Source organism: Microcebus murinus, chromosome 16, assembly GCF_040939455.1.
Source record: "Microcebus murinus isolate Inina chromosome 16, M.murinus_Inina_mat1.0, whole genome shotgun sequence".
Lineage (NCBI taxonomy): Eukaryota > Metazoa > Chordata > Mammalia > Primates > Cheirogaleidae > Microcebus > Microcebus murinus.
In genome coordinates, this window is record NC_134119.1 from 30,605,227 (window position 1) to 30,628,511 (window position 23,285).

Below are 23,285 nucleotides of genomic sequence, written 5' to 3' on the forward strand. Positions count from 1 at the left end.
CAGCCCGGCTGTCTCTCCCCGTGCAGATGGGTCGCTGGCCATGCGGGCAGGCAGGGCCCAGCTGGGAGTGTGGGCGCCAGCTCTGTAGACCGTCCCTCTCTGCAATCAATAAACATTTGCTGTGACCCCTGCAGTTGGAGTGTCTTTGTCCCCGCACAGGGGTCACTTTGTTCCTGGCCGTCTTGGGGACTGGACATCGGGTCATGCTCAGGCACAGCGGAGCCAACCTGGGCAATGTCTGAGCCGTGTCTGGGCCACAGCAGACCACGTGAGGATGACGTCCATGGTGCTGCTCCCCCAGCTTCAGGAAGAAGAAAGCCAGTTCTTCCTCCTGCCTTCCGTGTTGGGCGGCCTCAAGACCATCTCTGGTGGGGTGGCCTTTTGGGTGGGCACGTACGTTTTGCTAGTCTCGGCAGTGTGGTGGGCAGAGGGCTCTCTGAACAACATGGCTCCGCAGGCAGAGGAAGGAGGCTTCGAGTTCGGGCCTGGCCCCTTAGTGCTTCTTTGATCCTGGGATATGGCTTCCCCTCTGCGGGCCTCAGTTTCCTTTTCTGTGAAATGGGAAAATGGGGAGAGTCATAGTCCCCACCTTAGAGGTCTGTGGTGAGGCACATGCTAGGTGTTCAAACACTGTCATCTGAGGGTGATGTCATTGTCACTGCTGTTACCTGGCCTCTGGAGTTGGGCGCCTTATCACCAAAGGCCCTTCCCACTCAGACAGCGCGTGACTGCCATTGTCTCCCTGGCCTCCCTGATGCCAGGAGTCTCGGGACAGACAATGGCACCCCTGTTCTCCTGACCCCGGGCCCGCCCGATACCAGAGCCCTTCAGCTACACACGGGGCCTTGCAGGAAGGAAAAGGGTGGGCGTTTCAGGGAAAGACACGACTCAGCTTGAGAGCACAGACAGGCATCAGAACAGCTCACAGCCCAGGGAAGGAGCTTCTCCCGCCTATTCTACAAGGCACGGGCCAGGCCAAGAGGGTCACTGAGGGCCCAGGCCAAGACCCTGCACGAGGCATGACAGCAGCGTTGGCGGCTACTTACTGAGCAGCTGCCGAGCGCTGAAGCCCCCACGCGGCCCGGCTCCCAGCCACACTTTGCAATCCGAGGGCTGGGGAGGAATCTGCTCCCTGCACACCACATTCCATTATTTTTCTCAATTATATAAATCTGGGTTTGAACCCCCACTCACAAGGGAGGAGAGAAAGGCAGCCTCCGTCTTGTCCTATGGTAGGCCTCTTCTGCCTCCCTAGAGCCATACAAGGAACCGTTGGGGGCTTCCAAGGAGCCTCAAGGGTGGGGCAGAACCTCCGGTCTGGGTCTCTCCCAGGCCCGAGTAGGGATCTCTGTCCCGGCCCACAGGGTCCTGTCGGGGCTCGGGAGATGGTTCTCCAAATCGCCGTAACCCTGGGTCCTCAGTCTGCCCATCCACATCCCTGGGGCTTCCTGGAGGGTGGGGTTGGGGGTGGTTGAACAACCCCAGCCCCTCACCCCGGGGCAGGGAGCAACTCTGAGGTCCCTGCTCTGGCCTGGTTCCAGAATAACCCCGCAGGGGTGACTGGCTTGAGGGCACACTTGTCACAGGTCTCCCAGCCCTGCCTCATTTCTCGTGCTCCCCGAGGTCACCTCCCAAGTCAGCTCCTGCATCCCAGGCCCACTTTCTGGGTCTGCTTCTTGGAACGGGACCCAACACCACGTGCTCGGTGTGCCGGTGCTGTTGCATGGCCTTACGGACCCGCCCCACCTCCGCGCCTCCACTCACAGCAGCACTGGCCTGGTGACTCAGGTGAAGCAATTAACCTGAGAGCCCTTTTGTGCCCCAAGCAGGAGGAGGACAGCTCTTGGCAGTAACACTGAAACCCAACAGCAAAAATAAGGGGGGCCCACCAACTCTTAGAGCACCTTCCAACCCAAAAAGTCTGGGATTCTAAAATAAGAACATCCCATCTGATACAGCTACCGAAGCATACTAACATTAGCCGTTTGCTAATGTCAAAACACTGGCCACGGCCGGGCACAGTGGCTCAACCTGTAATCCTAGCACTCTGGGATGCTGACTCGGGAGGATGGCTCGAGGTCAGGAGTTAGAGACCAGCCTGAGCAAGAACAAGACCCTGTCTCTACTGAAAATAGAAAGAAATTAATTGGCCAACTAAAAATATAAAGAAAAAATTAGCTGGGCATAGTGGCGCATGCCTGTAGTCCCAGCTACTCGGGAGGCTGAGGCAGGAGGATCACTTAAGCCCAGGAGTTTGAGGTTGCTGTGAGCTAGGCTGACACCATGGCACTTTAGCCCAGGCAACAGAGTGAGACTCTGTCTCAAAAAAAAAAAAACAAAAAAAAAACCCACTGGCCAAAGTGAGAACTTTAGAACTAGCTAACATGGGCCTTGCATCTCTTGTGCAGCTACTGCCTTCCAGAACCAGCCCTTCCCCCATCAGCCCTCAGCCCCGCACATGTGACCAGCCACGGAACAGAGTTTAACGCTGCTCTGATCATGCCCCTAAGTGTGACAGGGAAAGAAATTAATCTCTGGGAAAATCCGTAAGATCGGGTCGTGCTCGCGGCTGGCTGAACACCCTGGACAGCCAGTAACGAGCTGACACGGACACAGCCAGCTGTGCACACTCACAGTGGGGACGCCAGGATTCCACACGAGAGGACCTTTGTACCTCAGCTTGGCTGAGAGTGAGGACTCGTGGTCTCAGAGCTCCATGACTTAGGAACACCGAATTTCCCTTTCCCTGGGTGGTCACACAGCTCTCTGGGCCCTGATTTCAAATCCCAGCCTTATTACAGACGTGCTGTGTGACCTAGAGCAAGGTACTTAACCTCTCTGAGTCTCAACTTCCTTATTTATAAAATGAAAATTAAAATAAGTCACTTCTTTGAACCCTTCCTATATGCCAACCCCTGTACTGATGAGTTGCCTCAACAAGTTTCACAATACCCAAAAGACATAGGTGGATTTATTATTCCCATTTTACAGACATGAAAAGTAAGGCTCAAAAGGGAAAATAACTTACCCACAGTCACACAGTTTCTGAGTGACAGTGGCGATTTGAACCCAGGCCTGTCTGTCTATAGAGGCCATGCCCTTGGTGACCACACCATAGCAGAGATGATGACATATATAGCAAGGTCATGGGAGGCCAGGCGTGGTGGCTCATGCCTGTAATCCTAGCACTCTGGAAGGCCGAGGCGGGCGGATTGCTCAAGGTCAGGAGTTCGAAACCAGCCTAAGCGAGACCCCGTCTCTACCAAAAATAGAAATAAATTAATTGACCAACTAAAAATATATATACAAAAAATTAGCCGGGCATGGTGGCGCATGCCTGTAGTCCCAGCTACTCGGGAGGCTGAGGCAGTAGGATCGCTGAGCCCCGGAGATTGAGGTTGCTGTGAGCCAGGCTGACGCCACGGCACTCACTCTAGCCTGAGCAACAAAGTGAGACTCTGTCTTAAAAAAAAAAAAAAAGAAAAGAAAGGTCATGGGGCACAGCCACAAGGTGGACGCTGGCCACTCGCCACCGCACCTCTGCCACTCATCTGCTCTCCTCCCTCCACCCCACCCCATCCAATCACTCCCTTGGGTTCTGTGACGGCCACATCCGGGCCCCTCCCAAGAGCTGGAGGCGCTGCCCAGGATCCACAGCCCCATGCTGCTCCAGAGGGCAAGGGCCCACCCTCAAAACCATAGGGCCCCACTCACTTCCTTCCTGGGGTCCGCTGGCCCAGGGCCCAGAGCCTGCCCCTCGGGCCACGGTGATGGCCCTGTCAGTTTTGCCCGGAAGCCCCCTGCCGCCTGGTGCCAAGAGGACCCCTCCCTCTACTGAAGAGCCCGTCGGAGCCACAGCCCTGGCCACGGCTGCACTTCCTGCCCCTGTGCCCGCCCACCCAGGCTCCAGAGCTCAGGTTATAAAAGCTGTCCTTCTGGGAAGCTGGAGACAGAGGCCAGGGAGAGATTCCAGACAGCCCCATCCTTGGAGAGGTAAGGCCAAGGAGGTCAACGTGGCGTTTCTCAAATACGTCTTGAGCACCTACACTAATGTGGTGACGTGGGAGGAGAACCTGGGATCGAATCGCAGCTCTGTCACTTACCACCTGTGTCACCTTAGGTAGAGCGTTTCTCCTTTCTGAGCCTCAGTTTCACCATCTGTTTAATGGGCCTGATATCAATGATCCCAGCCCACCGCGGTGAAGATTCAGCGAGGCTTGCAAAGCGCTGGGCGTGGTGCGGCACAGTCAGGGCTTTGGAAGAAGGCCGGTGGTGTGGCTGACACGAGGCAGGCGGTGGAAAGGGCTGGAAGACAGGCGTGAAGCGCTGAGGGCAGGGAGGGCAAGAACCCGACTCAGGCGAGCTGATGGGAAACAGGGCCTGACACAGCCTACACGCCGGCTGGGGGGACAGTGGATGAATTTAAGATCAGCCGGAAGCAAAACTCGCATATGCAAACAAACACAAACGCTCTTTTCTATTACCCGATATAGTCACTGCTCTGAACTCCTGTGCCACTAAATGGCAAAAAACCGAATACTCAAGGCAATGCCAGGACTTCCTCAGGCAGCCCAGAGTGGGCTCAGCCACCTGGGGGTCTCCTCTGCCTGCTCAGGAGCAGCGTCTACCCACTGGGTGGCTTTCTCGTGGGCATGGCGTGGGGGCAGTGGTGGCCCTGCTGGCCCTGCTTAGGCTGACATCTGCCCTGGCTGGTCCCTGCCTTGCATTCCAGGGGCTTCAGTTCCCAGTGGTGTGCTCTCGCTCACCCAGAAAGCCCCTGCTGCAAACTCTGGGGTCTCGGCTACGCCCCTTGGGCCATCTGGGCTGGGCTGAGGTCCTGCTGGTAGGGACAGTGCAAATGCTCGGGTTGAAATGTTCCCCTACTGCTTGGCACAGATCCGTGGCTTCAAGCCCCACGTGCCTACTGTGCCCCCCCAGCCACTGTGCCACCTCCCCTACGACCTCGATCCCACAGCCGTCCCAAGATCCAGAGGGCTCCAGCGTTGACAGGAGCACCAGATGCTTAGCAGTGTCACCAGCCACGTTCACAGCTGCCGGGCGCTCGCTGTGTGCTCAGCCCTCTGCACATGGTACTGAATGTCTTCCTCATGACAACCTGTGACTGCCCCATTTTACAGATGGGAAAACTGAAGCATGGCGAGGTCAAGTGACTTGCTCGGGTCACACAGTCAGGAAGTGGCGGAGCTCAGCATTGCAGCCGGCCCACACAATGGGGAAGGACAGTCCCGGCCGGGCAATCCTCGAGCACAGACACGTCGCGGCGGGAAGTGCAGGCGGGTCAAGGACCCAGAGCTGGCGCAGGGCACAGGAGGGCAGCTGGAGAGCTGGTCCTCGGAGAGGCAGAGCTGGGAGACGCAAGGTGGTGGGTCCCCAGCAAGGACATCACTGTTCCCCTCTTTCCCCTGTGTTCGCAGGCCCTAGCCAGGAGGATGCTGCTGCTCTGGGGGTTACTGCTGTGTCGGGGGCTGCTGCCCCAAGCCCAAGGGGAGGCCCAGCACCTGCTCCATCTGCGGATCAGCAACAACCAGCTGGAAACGGGTAAATGCTACGGGGTGAGCGTGGGAGGCAGGACAGGGACAGTCGGGGTGAAAAACAGCACTGCCTCCTGCTAAAGGCTCCTCCTCCTCTGGCCTCCCCCTTTCCAGCCACAGAATTCACCGTCCTTCATCCAGAGCTGCCCCTCCCCTCTAACACCTGGCATGGCTCCCCAGTGCCCTCAGAACCTCCTCATCCTGGCATTCAAGGACCAGTACCTCTGACCTCTGCCACACCACCTCCCCTGACCACCCTGCAGACCTCACGGCTCCCTGCTTGCTACGCTGCTCCTTCTCCTTACTTTGGATTCCCATAGCCCTTCGGTGAAGTCTCTTCCGTGGCCTTATCCAAGTGCATTGTACCCCCTCGTCCTGTCTGTCCATCTGTTCTCTGTTCTTCTCTCTCCCTAACTCTTCATTCTGAGTTGCTAGTTGTCCACCCATCACCCACCCCAGTCACCACACTTCAGCCTCATTAATCTTTTGGTTCCCTAAACTCACCGGCTCATCACCACCTTTGCACATGCTGCCCCTCTGCCTGCACTGCTCTGCCCCAGATCTCTCAGCAACGGAATCCTTCACTTCATTCAGGTCTTGACTCAAATGCCTCCTCCTCTGACAGGCCCTCCCCAGTCACCCCTAAAATAAGCCCCACTCCACTCATGCACCAACTCAGCTCCATTGTATTTTCTTTGTAGCACATATCACTATCAAAAAAATTATCATGCTTGCTGATCTGACTGCTCAGTGGTTGTCTGTCTCTCTTGATAGAAAGTAGACTCCATGAGGGCAGGAGTCACATTGCTCCTGTCCCCTGAGCCCAGGAGAGAATAAGTGCTTGAGAATTACTTATTAGAGGCCGGGCGTGGGGGCTCACGCCTGTAATCCTAGCGCTCTGGGAGGCCGAGGCGAGAGGATCATTTAAGCTCAGGAGTTAGAGACCAGCCCAAGCAAGAGCGAGACCCCATCTCTACTAAAAAAATATAGAAAAAAAATATATAGAAAGAAATTAGCTGGACAACTAAAAATATATATAGAAAATATTAGCCAGGCATGGTGGCGCATGCCTGCAGTCCCAGCTACTCGGGAGGCTGAGGCAGGAGGATCGCTTGAGCCCAGGAGCTTGAGGTTGCTGTGAGCTAGGCTGACGCCACGGCACTCTATCCTGGGCAACAGAGTGAGACTTTGTCTCAAAAAAAAAAAACAAAAAACAATTACTTATTAGTGCATGACCATCAGAATTGGCACAGAGCGGGTGCTAGTGGCATTTGTTCCAGGACTGAGCGAAGGCTGAGGCCCCACGCTGAGGAGGGCTGTGTCCTCAGGCATTTCAGACCTGTTCTCAGAGCACCACGTCGTGGACCGCCTGGTCGGCCTGCCCGTGACGGGGGCCAAGAGCGAGAGTGTCGCCGTCCTGGACCACCTGCCCTTTGTGAGAAACCGCCTTTCTAAGAAGAGCAGCGGGCTGGACCTGTCGCTGGTCGGGGACCTGCTCTCGGGGAAGAGCCTCCCACTGCTGAGGGACCTGCTGCAGGCAGGAGGGTGAGTCCCAGCCCAGGCTGCCTCCGGCCCCTCCCGTTCCCTGAGCTGCGGTGGCCGAGAGTCTGAGCCTCCCAGAGTGCTGGGGCTAGGGCGTGAGCCGTCGTGCCTGGCCTCTATTCCCCTCTTGATAAGGACGCCAGTCGTGCTGAATTAGGGGCCCACCTTACCTCAGTGTGACTTCATCTCAACCTAACCGATAACATTTGCAACAACCCTATTTCCAAATAAAATCACATGCTGAGGTATTGAGGGTTAGGACTTCAACATAGGAATTTGTCTTGTGGCATCTCACCTGAATAAAAAAGAAAAAAAGAAAAGAAACATGAATTTGGAGGCAGGAAGACACAATTCAACCTATAATACTGATTCCCTCTAAATCAGAGATCTGGCCGGGCCTGCCCTGCCCTCCCACATGACAGTCATTAGTGTAAGCCCAGAGCCCCTCAGTCGGTCCCCATCACCCCCTCCTCTCACTGCCATTACCTGCTTGGCCCTGAAGGCAACCGAGTGTGAGACTCCTGGGAAAATATGTGCCCACGTAAATGAATGGCGTTGGTTTGGGTTGGGGCCCTGACCACAGGCACGCCTCTGAAGCCATCCCCAGCCTGAGCAGGGAGTGCTGACAGATCCTGAGACTCAGGGGAAATTTTCCAATGGGATGAAGTGAAACGAAAAGCCAGGGCAATGGCGGGTGGGGCAGTGCCCAGAGAGGCTTGGGAGGAGGGTGCTGGGCCCTCCCTGCCCCAGCCCGTGCCAAGGCCTAGGTTGGCTGCCAATCACCCTCGCCCGTGTATTCACACTGCCTCTGCTCACCTACCCTAGCACAGGGCATCAGCTTGGGAGGGCCAAGGGAACACCCCACATCATCCGAGTCATTCTTAAAAACCCCTCCAGAGCCAGGCGTGGTGGCATGCGCTTGCAGTCCCAGCTATTCAGGAGGCTAAGGCAGGAGGATCACATAAGCCCAAGAGTTCAAGGCTGTAGTGTGCCATGAGCGTGCCTATAAATAGCTACTGCACTCCAGCCTGGGCAACATATCATGACCCCCATCTCAAAAAAACAAAAACAAAAACAAAAAAAAACAACTTCCAGGAAGTTCCATGCTGGAGACAGGCATGCAGCCTTCCAGGAGCCTGGCCTGGCCAGGTTTTCCTCCAGCGTTTGGGTCTGTTGCTGCCTCTTCCAGTCTCACCTGAGGAGTCGTCAGCTTGTATCTAATGTCCGAAAGGTACGTCAAATGCTGGGCTCCTCTCAGCTCAGGGAGACGCCGGGACCCGAGGCCACAGAAGGCAGCAGAAGCTCCCGGGTGCTCAGCAGAGCAGATGGTACCTGAGGGGACAGCCGCAGGCTCCCCAGCCACCTTGCCCTTCCTGACTCCTGCCTGCTCGCTTGCCTTTGCAGACCCTCACACTCAATTCGGATGGGCCAGATGTGCGTAGACAAGCGCCTCCACTGCGTCGCCCCATTTATAGAGGTTCACACTGAGGCCCAGAGAAGGGAAGGGATTTGTCCAGGTCTTCAAGGCTTGGAGACCAGAACTAGAGCTCAGTGACCTACAGCTGGGCTGGTGGCAAGGGGAGAGGTTGTCCCAAAGCCGCCCCCAGCCCTCCTGGGGTCTGCCCCATTCCAGCCAATGCAGACACACACTCCGCAGAGTCACAGAGGCCCGGCCAGGCCACACCAACACCCTCTGTGCCTTCACAGGTTGGTCGTGGAAGATGCCAAAGGACCCGAGGTCACCCTGCAAATCCTAAGCGACAGCCTGCTGCAGGTCACATTGCGCTGCAAACTGTACCTCTCGCTCCAGGGGTAAGTATGCGTGGGCGCTTCCTCACCATGCCCTCGGGGGCCAGGAAGCCCACCCCTCGCTGCCATGACTCAAGGGGCAGCCACTCGGGGCTAGCCAAAGCCTCGTGCTCTGTGTCACCACAGGGATCCACAGTCATCCTTCCCACTTGGGTATGTTTCAAAGCCATTTTTACTGATGGGGAAGCTGAGGCAAGGAGTGGCAGAGGAGCCTGCACAGGAACACACAAGACAGGGGAAGCCAGTGCAAAGGCTCAGATAAAACCCTCTGACTCCCACACCAGGGGACTCACCCCCTGTCTGAGTAAACAGGCAGGTCAGTGCAGCGACGGGACGGCCCGAGGAGAGTGCGGGTCAGTCTGGCACTCCTGGCCGGGCGACTTGAGCAAGGGCGTCTGTAGAGCGGGTGTAACGCGGGCTCCCTACTGCACAGGCGGCCAAGCAGGTTCACTGCAAGGCTCTGGGCTGCGACGATCGCACAAACCTGGGCTTCCAACCCTGGGCTTCCAAACGCAGCAGCCAGCGGAGGCCGTGGTGCGGCCCAGTGTCTGCGTGTGAAACGGGAACATTCCTAAATGCCCTCTAGGATGTGTCCACTCCTGGTTTTCTAGTAAATTATGGCTTTCTAGGTCTAGCTTCCCCTTTTAATAGAGATGTGAGCACAGAGAAACATCTCTGATAGAGACTTGGGCACACAGAGAGACTTCTCTGCTCTCTGGTAAATGTGTCATCACCCTTGCGGTGACAATGCAGTAAAAATGCAACTTGACTGTTGGCCTGGTGGGAACCACAGCAAACCAGAGAGCACGTGGCCATCTCCAGGTCACCCGAGGCCCCTGCTGCTTGCCACCTTGCGGGGATGTGGGCCCAGTGTTGTCAGATCTTCCGGGTTTTCCATATTTTTAATGAGCTCTCCTAGTTTCTCCCTGGAGCCCTCTAGGCAACAGCAGGCCACCAGCTCGGCACCTGTGGTCTTTGGGCTCTGGCTTGGCACCTGCCCAGACATACTGTCCCTGCAGGATCCTGCGGCTCAAAGTCATCAAGAACATTCGCATTGGAGTACGGCTGGACCAGACAGGAAATAAAACCAAGGTGGCCTTTGAGGAGTGCCACACCCCACCTGGATACCTGAGCATCGAGGTGCTGGAGCTGTGAGTACCTGGACGGGGCCGGATGCCAGCCTTTCCTCCACTGATGGTCCGCAGCAACTCAGGCCTCAGACTGCCTCTCCCCAGCCCAGTTGTGTGACCAGAGTGACCAGAGCATCAGGGCAGGGTCACCCCCAAGGCCACAGACTGCACACGCCACCTGCCAGCATCCCCTGCCTCCACGCTGTCAATGCTAAGTGCGTTTATCCACCTCAGCCTGGACACTTCCCAACTATGGGGCCCTGGGCAACCTGTTTGACCTCTAGGAGTCTCCATCTCCTCATGGGTAAAATGGAATGGCTCGCAGTACCAGCCAGCGTGGGTGGCTGTGGAAAAGAGATGAGCTAACCCACGTGGTCCACTTAGCACAGAACCTGCCACATGAGGTGGCCACTGTTATTCTTATAGTTACCTAACACAACACCTCCTCCAGGAAGCCTTCCATGACCTCCACTGCTAGGCATGACCTCTCTCTGCTAGAAAATCCCAGAGACCCCTATCAGAGAGAGAAATCAAGAGACAGAGACAGAGAATTAGGAAGAAATAGAAGGAGGAGAAAGCTGGGGAGAGAGAAAGCAAGAAGACAGGAAGGGGGACAGAGTAGAAGTGGAAAGGGGGACGAGAAGAGAAGAGAGGAGGGGGGGTGAGGGAGACACCAGGCAGGGAGGGGGCAGCCACTTGAACCTCCAGACCACACAGGCCCAGCGGGGGCATCCTCAGCCCTGCCTGACGCCCGCTCTGGCCAGGCTCCCGCCACGCTGAGAAAGACCCCACCAGCTGCCCTCCCCCTAGGATGGACTCCCTCCTGGTGAACGAAGTTCTGAAGTTGGTGACGAGTGTCCTGGACGAGGCGTTGCCCTTCCTCCTGCAGAAGATAGTGAGTTACCCCACCTCCCCTGCCCCCTTAGGAGAAAGGTGTGACCCCACGGGAGAGCCCCTCAACCTCGCCCCGTCTTGCCTTCCCTCCAGGTGTGCCCCCTGGCCACCACCCTGCTCAACGTGCTGCTGGAAGACCTCCTGCAAGTCACTCTGCGTAAGTTGCTACTGGCCAAGGCAGGAGCTCGTCTCCTGTCCCCCTACTGTGTGCTGGGCACTGTTCCAGGCTCTTGGAATGTGATGGGCAACAGGACAGAAAACCTCTGCCCCGAGGGAGCCCATTTTCTAGGGAGGGAAAAAGGGGGCAATATAGCCTGTGACCTTGGTGAGTCATTTTCACCTTTGAGCCTCAGTTTCCCAGTCTGTAGAATGGGATTACTCATAGGCCCACAGAGTAGGACCGTAGTGATAATATTAATACATACAGCCTGGCACCAAGTTATTGCTAGAATGTTCACTGCTACAAGAAACACAAGGCCAGCCCTAGAGGAGCCTGCAGCTAAGCAGAGAGGGAGAATGACCCTCTCTCTGCCTCCCCAAACCCGCCCCTCCCTCCCTGGCTGAGCCCAGTTCCACTTCCTCATTGCAGCCCCCGCCAGCTCCGGCCCTGAGGATTTCCAGTACTTTGTCACCACCACGGAGCTCACAGAGGAGGCCATCCTGATGAAAGTCCAGGTGCACCTGCCCGGGCTGGGCTGACCCTCTGGGGATGTCCCCTGGTCTGGGGGAGGGGCAAAGAGGAAAAGGAGGTGGGGCTTCTCTGGATAAGAGCGAAGGGAGGAGGAGGAGGATGGAGGAAGGAGAAGGAGCAAGCAAAGGGCTAGGGGGGAGGGGAGGAGGGGGAGGGGAGGAGAGTGGGAAGACCCACATGCCCTGGGAGCTTGGGTGGGCCCTGGGAGAAGAGGGCCCCACAGGGCTGCGTGGCTGGTGAGCGAGCGTCACGCTCCAGCAAGAGGCAGGTGGGTGAGCTCAGGGGCTGCAGGGCCACCCACAGCGACCCAGCTGGAATGGACCTCTCAGACAGGGAAACCAAGGCTCTGAGAAGGAACAAGGCTGGCTGTGTCTGCCCCGCTCCTGGCCACTGCTCCTTCCCCACCCCCATGGAATGAGAGGAGGTGGGTTAGGAGGACGGGGAGGGTTTGAGCGGATAGGAAGGAGGCTGAGGGCGAAGCAGGAAGCCCGGCTCCACCTCGTACCACGTGTGTGATCCTGAATAAGCCACTTCACCTCTCTGGGCTTCAGCTTCCTCGTGTGACAACTGATGGCACTGGTGTCCCCATGTCACAGAGAGACTGCGTGTAAATGGCCAGCACCGCGCCAGGCACAGGGAGCCCACAGCATGTTCACTATAAACAGCTGTTGGCTGGGGCAGCTGTTCCTGTTGAATTTCTTCTTCCTCCTTCATTTCTCCAAAGCTCGTGACCCCCTGTGGCCCAGGCCAGAGAGCCCCAAGCCCTGATCGCCTGGCACCCCAGCCCCTCCCAAGATTAGCCCAGGGAAGCATGGCAGACCTGGTCTTTGGGCTGGAAGTCTACAATGACATCTTGTCCTGCCTCTACACCAGCACAGAGACCCCTGTGGACCCCCAGGATCCCACAGTGAGTGCTTGAGGAAGGGGCGTGGGGATGGGCAGAAGAAACCAAGGCCCAGGTGGCAAAAGTGCCTTTCTGGGTGGGCCTACACAAATCAATTCCCCTCTCTGGACCTCACCTGGAGAACTCCTATTTGACCTTCAGAGCCCAGCATAGAAGTTCCCTCACCTGGGAAGGTGTTCCTGGACACGAAGGTCCCTTGGTTGTTCCTCTCTTCCTAACACCTATCCATTCATTTATGCTGCAAACATTTATTGTAGGCCTACTGTGTGCCAAGCCTGTGCACACAAGGTGCCTGCCCTTGCAGAACTCAGCATCCAGTGGGGGATTAGAAACTTAAGAAGAAAATTTTCCGATGAGTAAAAGAATGTATCTTATTTATTAAAGTAAGCAGGGCCACGGGGTAGTGAGTGACTGGTGGAGGTGAGAGGGCTACCCTGGACGCTCTAGTCAGCGAAGACGTCTCTAAAAAGGTGGCATGAATGGTGAAAGGAGGCGCACGCAGGTCCGCAAGAAGAGCCAGCTCCAGGGTCAGTGGGGATCAATGAGGGGAAAAATCCAGATACATTGCTGTGCTCAAAACCCCAGCAACTCCTCAGTACACTCTGATAACATCTGCCCCCTGCAGCTCCTGGGGCCCTGTGTGGCCCGGCCCTGCCCCCATCCTTGGCCCGGTCCCCTACACTCCCACCACATGGGCTGGGCCGCCCCTCCTCAGAGCCCCAGCACACGCTGGTCTCTGCCTGGAACACTCTGCCCTCCCCGCTGGGCTCAGGACAAACGGCGTCTCCTCGGGGAGCCCCCTAGGCCACTGCACAGAAAGGTTTAAAGTAAGCTCTCTGCTCTGCTCTGGTCATAGAGAAACCAGACGCTAGGAATGACCGTGGGCAGGTGCCGCATACAGCTGGGGACGTCTCCTCTCCTGGAACCTCACTGAGCCCCACCCCCGCCTGCTCAGAGCAGACTGCCAGCTGCTAAAGGCTGACACACACTTTGTCCTTTCTCCAGGCCTCTGAACTCATTCGACTGTTGTCACTAAGAGAACTGGAGCCCGGGCCCGAGGTGGGTGTGTAACCAACTCCTCCTCCAGCACCCTGGCCAGGGGCTCGGGGAAGACGCTGGCCTGGGGGTGCCGGGCTGGGCCAGGACACGCATTCGTGTTCCATTTGGCCAGGGTTTCCTGCTGGGGACCGAAAACCACTGCACCTGCTTCACAGGTGTCGTGAAATCACAGAAGATGACACAAGTAGGGCACTTCATTGAGTTCCTGGCCCAGGTGATCACAGCTGTGTGGCCACATGATCATTCACTACCGAACATGAACCCAAGCCTACCAAGGCACACCTAGACAGCAGCGGGCGCTGACTGCAAACAGGTGCCTCCACCCCCATCGGTGTAAGCCTCGGGTGACCGTGCACTGTCAGCCCATTTTACAGAGGAACAGACTAAGGCTCCATAAGGGGAACGCTCTTGCCCAAGCTCACGTTGCTCTGTGAATGGAGGACCAGGATTCCAACCCAGTCCTGGACTTCAAAATCCATGCTTGCGTCCTCTCTCCAAAGGCGTTTAGAACACGGCACTGAGAGGCAAACCATAATAATAACATTAACCATGACCACAGCAGCTGCCAAGTGAATAGCATTACTAGGTGCTGGGTTCTTCTCCAGGCACCTCACATAAGTTAACTCATTTAGTCCTCACAACAACCCTATGGGGAAGGTGCAATTATTATCCCTATTTTACAAAAATGAAAATCAAGGCGCAGAGAGACTAAGAAACTTGCCTTGGGCCACATAGCTTGCAAGTGGTGGAGCTGGGACTCTGGTTCCAAACGTGCATGCTCCTACCGCTGTGTACGTGCAGAAGGGGAGGTTGCAAGCCCGCCTCAGAGACGCCCAGGGCACACCAGTGGCCTCCTGCGGCCACCCAGCAAGCTGCTGCAGAGCTAGAATGAAAACCCAACACCTGATCCTCGAATGGTCTTGCTCCCGCTCCTCAAGCTGGGGGCCGAGGACAGCCATCTTCCGTCCCCACCTGCAGCTCTTCTGCTTTAACCTCATCCAGGCTTCCCATCTGTCCAGAGGGAGCATGGGACTGACCATCAAGGCCCCTGATCCTCCCACGGTCCGCCTTGACGGCCACGCGGCCACGGTCGTCCAGCCGGGCTTGCTCGTGCTGCTGGAGCCCAGCGATACCTCCTCTGTCCCAGTCTCCTGGGTGAGTGAGACTCGAAGGTCTTTGTCCCCTGGAGGCCTGGGTCCACAGTGAGGGCCCTACGGGGCCTGCTGGCCGAGAGCAGGTTGACAGGAGGCCGTGGCAAATCTCACCGCTGTGTCACCTGCTCACATTCAATCAGCCCACCCCCCTGCCACCAAAACCAAGGGGTCCCCTGGCTTCCAAGCAGTGGTGATTCCAGGGCTGGTGACTCTCGTTACAAAAGGCCGCGCCACTCCCTGTCTCAGCCCTGGCTCCCCAGAGCAGGAGCACCCAGTACCCCCGTGTCCTCTCCCGCGGCAAGGCCCACACACACATGGTCTGGACACACGGAACGGGCAGCTGGAGGGGACGGAGTCAAGGGGAAGGGGCCAGCCCTGAGCAAGGATTCCTGGGGCTGGGGGCGAGGGAATCCCTCTGGCTGGAACCTAAATTCCTCTCCTGTTCTGGCCTCATTTCCTCACAGAAACTCTTTTCAAAGGCTGTGTTTTCCTCGAGAAATCAGGACCTAAGAATCCAGTTTGATCCAAACAGGTAATGCTTTTTTGTTTGGGATGTTCAGGAAAAATAAGACGGTGACAGAGCTGGGAGACAGTGTGGTTAAGGGGTGCACGTGTCCACCTGCTGTCGGCAGAACAGAGGTTCCCAGGAGGGAGAGGGGTTTGTGGCCCGCAGCTCACTGAGCACTGCACCCCCACATGGCTGCCGTGACATCAAAGTGATCTCTTTTCTCTGGTAGCACCACGGTCACCCTGGGCCCCTACCCCGCTGGCATCAAGAGGCAGGTGAGTCCCTTCCCTTGGCCTTGGCCTCATCCAAGTCGAAAGCCTCATTCACCTTCTACCCCTGATCTCATCTTGCCCTGGAGCCCCTAGGCCCGCTGTGGGGGTGGTGGCGAGGGAAGAGGCCAGTACTTCTCCCGGTCCCCTGTGGGCTCCCCCACTCCTGTGGTCAGCCGCCCCCGGGGGGCGTGAACTTCCTGTTCCTTCTTGGTCTGTTGCAGGAAGGACACCTGAGGGCCTTGCTCCTGGAGCTTCTGCAGAGGGGGTTTCTGCCCCGTCACAATGGTGAGCCCCACTTTGTCTCTCTGCTGTGCCCACATGCCGCTGCACCTGTACGGGACGTGCCCACAGGGCTCCGCAGCCAGCCGGCTTCAGCCTTGTCCCCTGGGCTGGGTAGCCCAGAACGGGGCGCGTGGCCAGGAAGGCTTCTCAAGGAGGGGCAGGTTCACGTGTGGAGCCGGCACGGAAAGGGCCGCCGGAGAGATGGAGCCTGCAGCTCCCTACTCGACCGACGCCCGCAGTGGCTGGGTGGGCTGATGGCAGGCGTGCCCCTCCGGAGCGGACGGCCCACGCTCAGCCCAGCCGAGCACAGGGCAGATGTTTTTAGTGTTTGAGAGACGCCAGAAGGCTGAACTTTGAGACATCACCTCCATCTTTAGATATCACCAACGAAGCAAACTTTTCCATTGCTCGATTTGGGCCCTCTCGGAAGCAGACCCTGAGATAAGGAAGTGAAGGTCACTTTGGGGGAGGTGGTCCCAGAAAGATGGAGGGGACAGGGCAGCGAGTGCCATGGGCGTGTGCACGGCTTCCCTCTCCAGACAGCCCCGCGCCTCCCTGACGCACTTTGTGTGACGATCACACATTCATTCACCCACGTGATTATTTGTCATACCATGTCCCCAACCAGACAGTGAGCTGCCAGAGAACAGGAGCCTCTCTGCCTGTTTCTCTTTGTGTCCCCAGCACCCAGACCAGTGCCTCATACCCAGGAGGCACTCAGAAAATCACGGGATAAATGGCTCAGAACTCACCTTTCCCTTGAGAAATCACCTGGCTCAGCCCTCTGTCTTGCAGATGGGACCTCTCCAACTAGGCTCAGAGAGGCTAAGGGACTTACCCAGGGTCACACAGCAAGTCTGGCTTCTTTCTTCCCCAGCAGGGGCTTTTCTCTGTGCTTCAACTAGCAGGGTCACACTAGAGGAACAGGCGGGTAAAGACCCATCAGGCCAGCAAGGGGGTATCCGACCCTCCCCTGAGCCCAGAGCAATGTCAGTCAGCACAGACAGGGGCCAGGAGGGCCCAGGCCAGGCCCTCAAGGTCAAATCTGGGAAACTGAGTTTGCTAAAGATCAATTGCCAGCGAAATGGTCCATTCACTGAAACTGAAATTACAAAATGACCAATTCTTCAAGTTAACCAAATTTACCAATTTACCAAAAACTTGCTTTAAGGACTATTTTTCATATATAAGAGAAGTAAGTGCATTCATGAATATTCCCCTTCTTTGATATATTCAGCAGATATTTTTTAATTGATATAACCAAATTTCTAGTATTTCAAGATTAATTTTTTCAGTTTATTCTAACTTCTTTATAATCCTTTTTTGAGACATTTGTTTCTGCCAACATTTTACCATTTTTAGGAGCGTGTAGTGTTTTCAGCTATTTCCCCCAATTGAAGAAGAGTAAAATGAGTAATATTCATTAATAGATGTATAAGAACAAATTGAATGTTCCTTAAAATGCTAAGAAGAATGTCTTCACAAGAACATGTTCACAGTTACTGAACACGTTTGAGAAGAATTTCCCCTAAGACAGGTTCTTAGTAAGCGGTAGAGCCCCTGTCTAGAAACTGGCTTTCCAGCTACCGCTGCTCCCGTTCAGAGGCTGCCTGGTGGGGGTGGGGGTGGTCCCCCTGAGCAAGAAGGGTGAGAGAGGGGACACACCCAGTCCCTTCCCTGTGCTGGGCAGTGGAGCAGCCACCCCTTGCCCTGCGCCCAGACACCTCTGCCCACCGGGGTGCTGAGTTCACCTGCCCACCTCTCTTGCAGAGCTGCTCCGAGAACACAGCCTCCCCCTGCCCAAGGTCAAGGGCGTCTCCTTCGACCAGGCCCGGATGGACCTCTCCGAGGTAGGCTGGGCAAAAGGAGCTTCCTGAGATGCACGTGGGTGGTGAGAGCCAGAAGCGCCACCCCGGAGGTGCCTTGTCCCCATCCTGCAGGGGCAGAAGCTTCCCTGCGCTGGCCCTTCGCCTCCCTCTCCCCACCTCCTGCTCGCAGCCGTCCTGCATGTGACACCCCACTTACAGATGAGGAAACTGAGGCTCCAAGGGGCTACACATGACCCTCAGGAAGCCAGACCGCAGGGCTCCTCCAGAGCTCCCTTGCGTCCAGTGGATGGGCTCACTGGCTCGCTCACTGACTCGCTTCAAGCCTTCCTCATACTCGTGTGCAGGTCACACGTTACACAACTCCAGGGCGCACCACTCACACCATAGTTTGCATGAGCGACGCCACCTGGAGTTGCGCAGTGCACAGTCTGCACCTCCTCACGCGGCTGCCCTGATTGCTCACGCACCCATTCACCATCACCCAGTGAGCAGTCAGTGTACATCACTGACTGCTCTGCGCCTGGCCCTGTGCTCAGCAATTCGGGAACAAAGAGACGAGTTAGACCCAGTCCTCCCTCCAGGAGCTCCCATTCCTGTGGGAGAACAGGTGCAGGAGCGGAGAGATTCCAGCAGCACGGTCGGGTCTGGCAGAGGTTTGGGCACTGTGGGTGGGAACATGTGGGAGGTGGGCCCATCTCAGGGCGACTCCCGCAGCACAAACCCCCCCCCCCCAGAGAAATGTTAGCGCCTCCTTGACAGCAGGCTCTCTGGAAGGCGCCAAAGTCTGGTCTGTTCCTTCCCTCACAAGCTTTCCTGACTGCCCTCCTCCCACTCCATCCCCCACTCGTCCGGTCAGTCCCTGCTTTCCTGGACCAGGGGAAGGCATGTCCTGGGGACACGCACAGGGCCCCTCCCAGGAGTGGCAAGAGCAGCCTTGGGGACAGCGGGTTTTCTGGGGGTTTTCTGGGCGACAGGGAAGGACAGGGAGAATGTCTGCTCCATCCCCAGGGGTACCTGCTGCTGACGGTTCCGGAGGAGTAGCCGGGCCTGAGAGGGCCAGTCCCTCCCACTGCCACACACAACGGCCACGTCCCCAGTGGGAAGCTCCGGCCCCAGTGGGAAGCTCCGGCGCAATAAAGGCGAGTCCTGCTTGAGAAGAGTCTGGCCCTGCGTTTGCTACGGGCTCCGCGAGGTGGGGAGACCGTCCTGAAATGTTGACATGAAGGATGTTTCTCCCTGCCACCTCTTGTCCGCCCTTGCCCCTCAGAGAGGCGTTCTGGATCCTGAACCTCAGGAAGGGAGGCTCCTCAGAAAATGGAGAAAAGGCTTTCGGGGTTCCCAAGTCCAGCTCCCGAGGGGACGGGGTGTAGACGGGACACAGGGGGCCTCACACATGCAGGAAAGCGTCAGTGACGAAGGAAGCAGGACGGGGGGAGCTTTAGGGTCTCTGGGAAAGGAGGACCCACAGGAGCCCAGAGATGTCGGGCAGGCCCCAAGTGCAGAGGGAAGGGGGAGGAGGGAGCGGGACCCCAAGCTGGGGGCTGAGTCCGGGTGGGTGATCGCGAAAAACCCCCGCACCCCAGAGCTCCTGGGCCCACCAGGTGTGGCAGACGGCAGAGTGACTGCATGTGCCATGTGGACACGGGTCAAGGAAACATACGTGCCCCGCCGCCAGCTTCCCCAGCCCACGTGGCCCCGGCAGGAAGGGCAGTGAGAAGAGAACCAGAGGGCCCTGCCGCTGGAAATGCACACAGAGCAGGGTTCCCCGCGCACAGGGACGGCGAAGCACCGAGACCTCCTGCCACACCCAGGCACCTGTCCCTGGGAAAAGGCAGATGAGGGGAACTTTGGACTGACCGTGATCAAATCCCCGCCTCGCAGGACGGAGGCTCGTGACAGCCTCCAAGCTGGGAGCGAGCACTCGGCTCCCAGTAACCCAGCCGACCCCCGAAACCGGAGTTTCAGGGGAGGCCCTTGTCCACGGAGGGGCCCTCGTGGGTCTTCATGGGTCAGGTGCAGGGTCCCTGTCCCGTAGTAGGAGGTTGGGGCCCAGAGCAAACCATGCTGTGGGTTCTTTATGACGCCCTGAAAGTCCCCAACAGGCAGCCCCTGGAGGGGTCTTGGGCCAGAGGGCAGGACCACCCTGCACATGACCTTGCAGCCTCCCAGCACTTGGTGTGAATGTGCGACACACCCGAGGAAGGGTGGTGGCCGGAGACACTTTCCCAGAGGAAAGTTGAACCCTTACCCCAAGCCCAGAAGTTCCCCACCCGTGTGTGAGCGCAGTGCCTGGCACGTGGCAGATCCCGTGTACGACACAGTTGAATAGAGACTTCCCCGAGACCCTGAAAAAACTGGCAGGCCTTGGCCTCCTCAGCGTGGGTGGCCTGTCCAGGCATTAGAGAGCCTCTCCCACCATGGAAGGCCCTCAGCCCCCTCCCATGACTTCAACAGGGGCACCGCACTTCACAGTTTGCAGGCACTCACGCCTGTCATCCCATTAGATCTTCAAATAACATCGGGTGGTAAAAAACTTCGCATTACCCATTGGGAAGAGATTTAAAGCGACACCACACGGTGGAAGACGAGTTTTACATTCAAGAGAGCTCCTGTAGAAGAAACTCCCCCGCTGCCCCGGAGCAAGTTCCCTTCTAAGTAACCTCTAATAAACTCACCTAACTGGCCAAGCGGGACTTGTCTGCCTGGTGCTTTGGTCTCTCAGCTCCCTCTGTTTGGGGGGTGGTTTTCTGTACTGTCCTGGGATTTTCCCGAAACACACGTAAGAACATGCGGTTTCTGTCTTTCTGTGCCTGGCTTATTTCACTTGACACAGTGACCTCCCGTTCCATCCATGCTGCTGCAAATGACAGGATTTCACACAGTGGAATATTATTCAGCCATAGAAAAGGATTTGCCGCCATTAAAATAATGCTTTTAAAGAGCATTTGGTGCTATAAGAAAATGCTCACAAGAAGATCAGGATGCAAACCTATATAGAGGATCCTAGATTTAAATATATGTATATAAAATAAATAAACTCAAAATGTAGGCTGTGATTGTCAGATGCCTTGAGTAATAGCGTTGCAGATGATTTCTATTTTCTTCTCGATAGTTATTCCAAAATTTTTATGGTGAACATGGTTGACTTGTATCAATTGGGTAAAAAATGTTCTCCTTCAATACCCATACCCTAAATACCAATACCCACTCCTAAATACTTCAATACCAATACCCATTCCTAAATACCCATCAAGCATCTAGTATGCGCCACGTTGGCAAAACAAAGCAAGAATGGCTTCCATGCTCAGGAAGCAACATAGGAAGGCGGCATAAACAACCCAGCCAAGAAAAAGACACAGGACTGCAATGTCCCATGAGGGCCAAGAGGGAAATGGGCAGGATACGGGGGGGAGAACAACGGCAGGGCAGCCTGATTTGGATGAGCAACCAGGGAAGGCCTCTCGGAGGAGATATTTGAGCTGATATGTGCAAGATGAGTGAGTCAGGAAAAACATGGAGGAAAAGCCTTCAGGCAGTGGGAACAGAATGTGCAAAGGTCCTCAGGTAGGAACCTCAGGTATATCTGAGACACATACAGAAAGCCAGTGCAGCTGGAGAGATTAGCAAGCAGTGGTGGGGAGTGAGGTTAGAGAGGCAGGCACGAGTCAGACTACACAGGGCCTCAGGGGCCAGGCCAAAAGTATGGGTGTTACTCTGCGTGCAATGATACGATCTGAATTATGTCATACATTTTTTAAGAGAAAAGAGATTGAGCCAGAGCTATGAAGCTACAGACTCCCAGAGATTTGGGGGGAAATCCATTGTCTCTTGTCATGAGGCATCAGGAGACTCATCCCTGAGCTGTCCAAACTGACCACCCCGAGGGAGACCCTATCTGTCTGGTGTGGTTCGGAAGCAGGCTGGAGACAGGAGAAAGGAGGGCCGGAGCTGGGGGGACCCCTGCCTCGCACAGGCTGCCCCTGTACACACTCAGAGCCTTCTCTGAGTCCCACAAACCCCAAGTAAGAGAAGCAGGCAGAGAATTGTTAGCCTATTTGACAGACAGAGAAACTGAGGCTCAGAGAAGCTGGCCCATTCATTCATCCAACGTTTACTGTACGCTGGGTGCAGACAGGGAGTACAGGGGGAGACACACCCCGGCCCTCAAGCGTCTCAGGCTAGTGGGACAAGAGGATGAGGAGCACATCCTGGGTCAAGGCTTTGTTTCCAGACACATCTGGGTTTGAGGCCCAGCCCTGCTGCTTTTTTTGAGAACTAATTTAACTTCTCTGAGCCACCCTTTCTTCATCTCCAAACAGGGATGATGGTGCTGCCGCTGCTATTGATAATGATGATGATGATGATGATGATGATGATGATGATGATGATGATGATGAGTAGCTGTATAAGGGTGCTCAGCAGTTGGGGGTAGGTGGCTGTGTAGTGTGATTTCCAAGACACGCCCCCTCTCTCCATCTTGGGCTCTGTTAGTTCTCACCTATGTGAAACCCAGGCTGGCTGAGTCCGTAGGCAAATGCCACCAGACAGACACATACAGATGGACAGAGCCAACCTGTTGCACTTCTAGAAAAGGATGCCTGCTGGCATCAATGTGCACCCAGTGGGTACAAAACAGTCAGGAGACGCTCAGAGGGAGAGCAGCAAGAGCGTAGTGGCCATGAGCCATTGGCAGCCCTGGGAATGAAGGAAAAGGTCCCACTGGCGCAGACAGACCAGCTCTGACACGCTCAGCTCTGATTAATGAAGCAGACAGCATAGGCCTCGTACTGGACATTGAAATCTGCAGGTAACTGGACCAAAAAGGAACAGAGTCAAAACTGAAACATCTGCAAACACGTCTTAAAGTAAATATAGTACTTAGCCTTCGGAAACCTCCCATGCATTCGTGACAAGCTTTGTTCACATGTGGAGTTTTGGTAGTGTGTTGCCAAGAAACTTTATCCTCCCACTGAAAATGAAAACTTCAGAATGAGGTTATAAATGTCTCTCTGCCTGCCATCATTCCAGTAAAAGCATTGTAAAGGATCCATATTTTGGTAAAGAAACAAAACCAAAAATTCCATATTTTATTGTCTCAAAGTGTAAATAGTTGCTAAAATCTAGATACATCCTACTGATAGGAAAATGGTATGAAATCTGAGAAAGGTAGAAAACAACTGTGAATAGTTGGTGCACTAGTAAATGATGATGATGACAATACTACATTACAGAATAGTCACCCATACTAGGCATAGTGCTGTCTGACATATTTCATCGCACTTAATCCTCGTGGCAACCCTATGATACATGTAATATCATCCCCACGTTATAGATGAGGGAACTAAGGTACAGAAAAGTTGGGTGATGCCCCAAGGCCACATGACCAGTAGGCAGCAGAACAAAGATTCACACCCAGGTCTCTCTGGTCTCCAAGCCTATGAACAGAAACTCTGCCCCGTCCTAAACCACTGGTTCTCCACCTTTTGTGAATCACAAGGCCCATCAAGAATCTCATTAACAACTGTAATCCTAGCACTCTGAGAGGCCGAGGTGGGTGGATCGCACAAGGGCAGGAGTTCGAAACCAGCCTGAGCAAGAGTGAGACCCCGTCTCTACTAAAAATGGAAAGCAATTGATTGGCCAACTAAAATATATAGAA

General features: G+C 55.8%; 1 protein-coding gene across 1 annotated transcript; it reads left to right on the forward strand.

Moving 5' to 3' along the window:
* The first annotated feature begins 5,450 nt into the window (after positions 1–5,450).
* Positions 5,451–18,767, forward strand: LOC105865979 (BPI fold-containing family B member 3-like). The gene is made up of 15 exons (XM_012755071.2): positions 5,451–5,559; positions 6,881–7,097; positions 8,802–8,906; positions 9,923–10,054; positions 10,844–10,928; positions 11,021–11,084; positions 11,517–11,602; positions 12,343–12,525; positions 13,528–13,581; positions 14,584–14,736; positions 15,200–15,267; positions 15,473–15,518; positions 15,737–15,800; positions 17,568–17,647; positions 18,635–18,767. Exons 1-15 carry the CDS (start codon positions 5,451–5,453, stop codon positions 18,665–18,667), a joined length of 1,479 nt encoding a protein of 492 aa, XP_012610525.2. The 3' UTR covers positions 18,668–18,767.
* Positions 18,768–23,285: the final 4,518 nt, after the last annotated feature.

Coding starts and splice junctions, on each gene's coding strand:
- LOC105865979 (XM_012755071.2), top strand. CDS start 5,451: ATGCTGCTGCTCTGGGGGTTACTGCTGTGTCGGGGGCTGCTGCCCCAA. Junction 7,098..8,801: donor GACCTGCTGCAGGCAGGAGG/GTGAGTCCCAGC, acceptor GTGCCTTCACAG/GTTGGTCGTGGAAGATGCCA. Junction 11,603..12,342: donor CCATCCTGATGAAAGTCCAG/GTGCACCTGCCC, acceptor ATTTCTCCAAAG/CTCGTGACCCCCTGTGGCCC.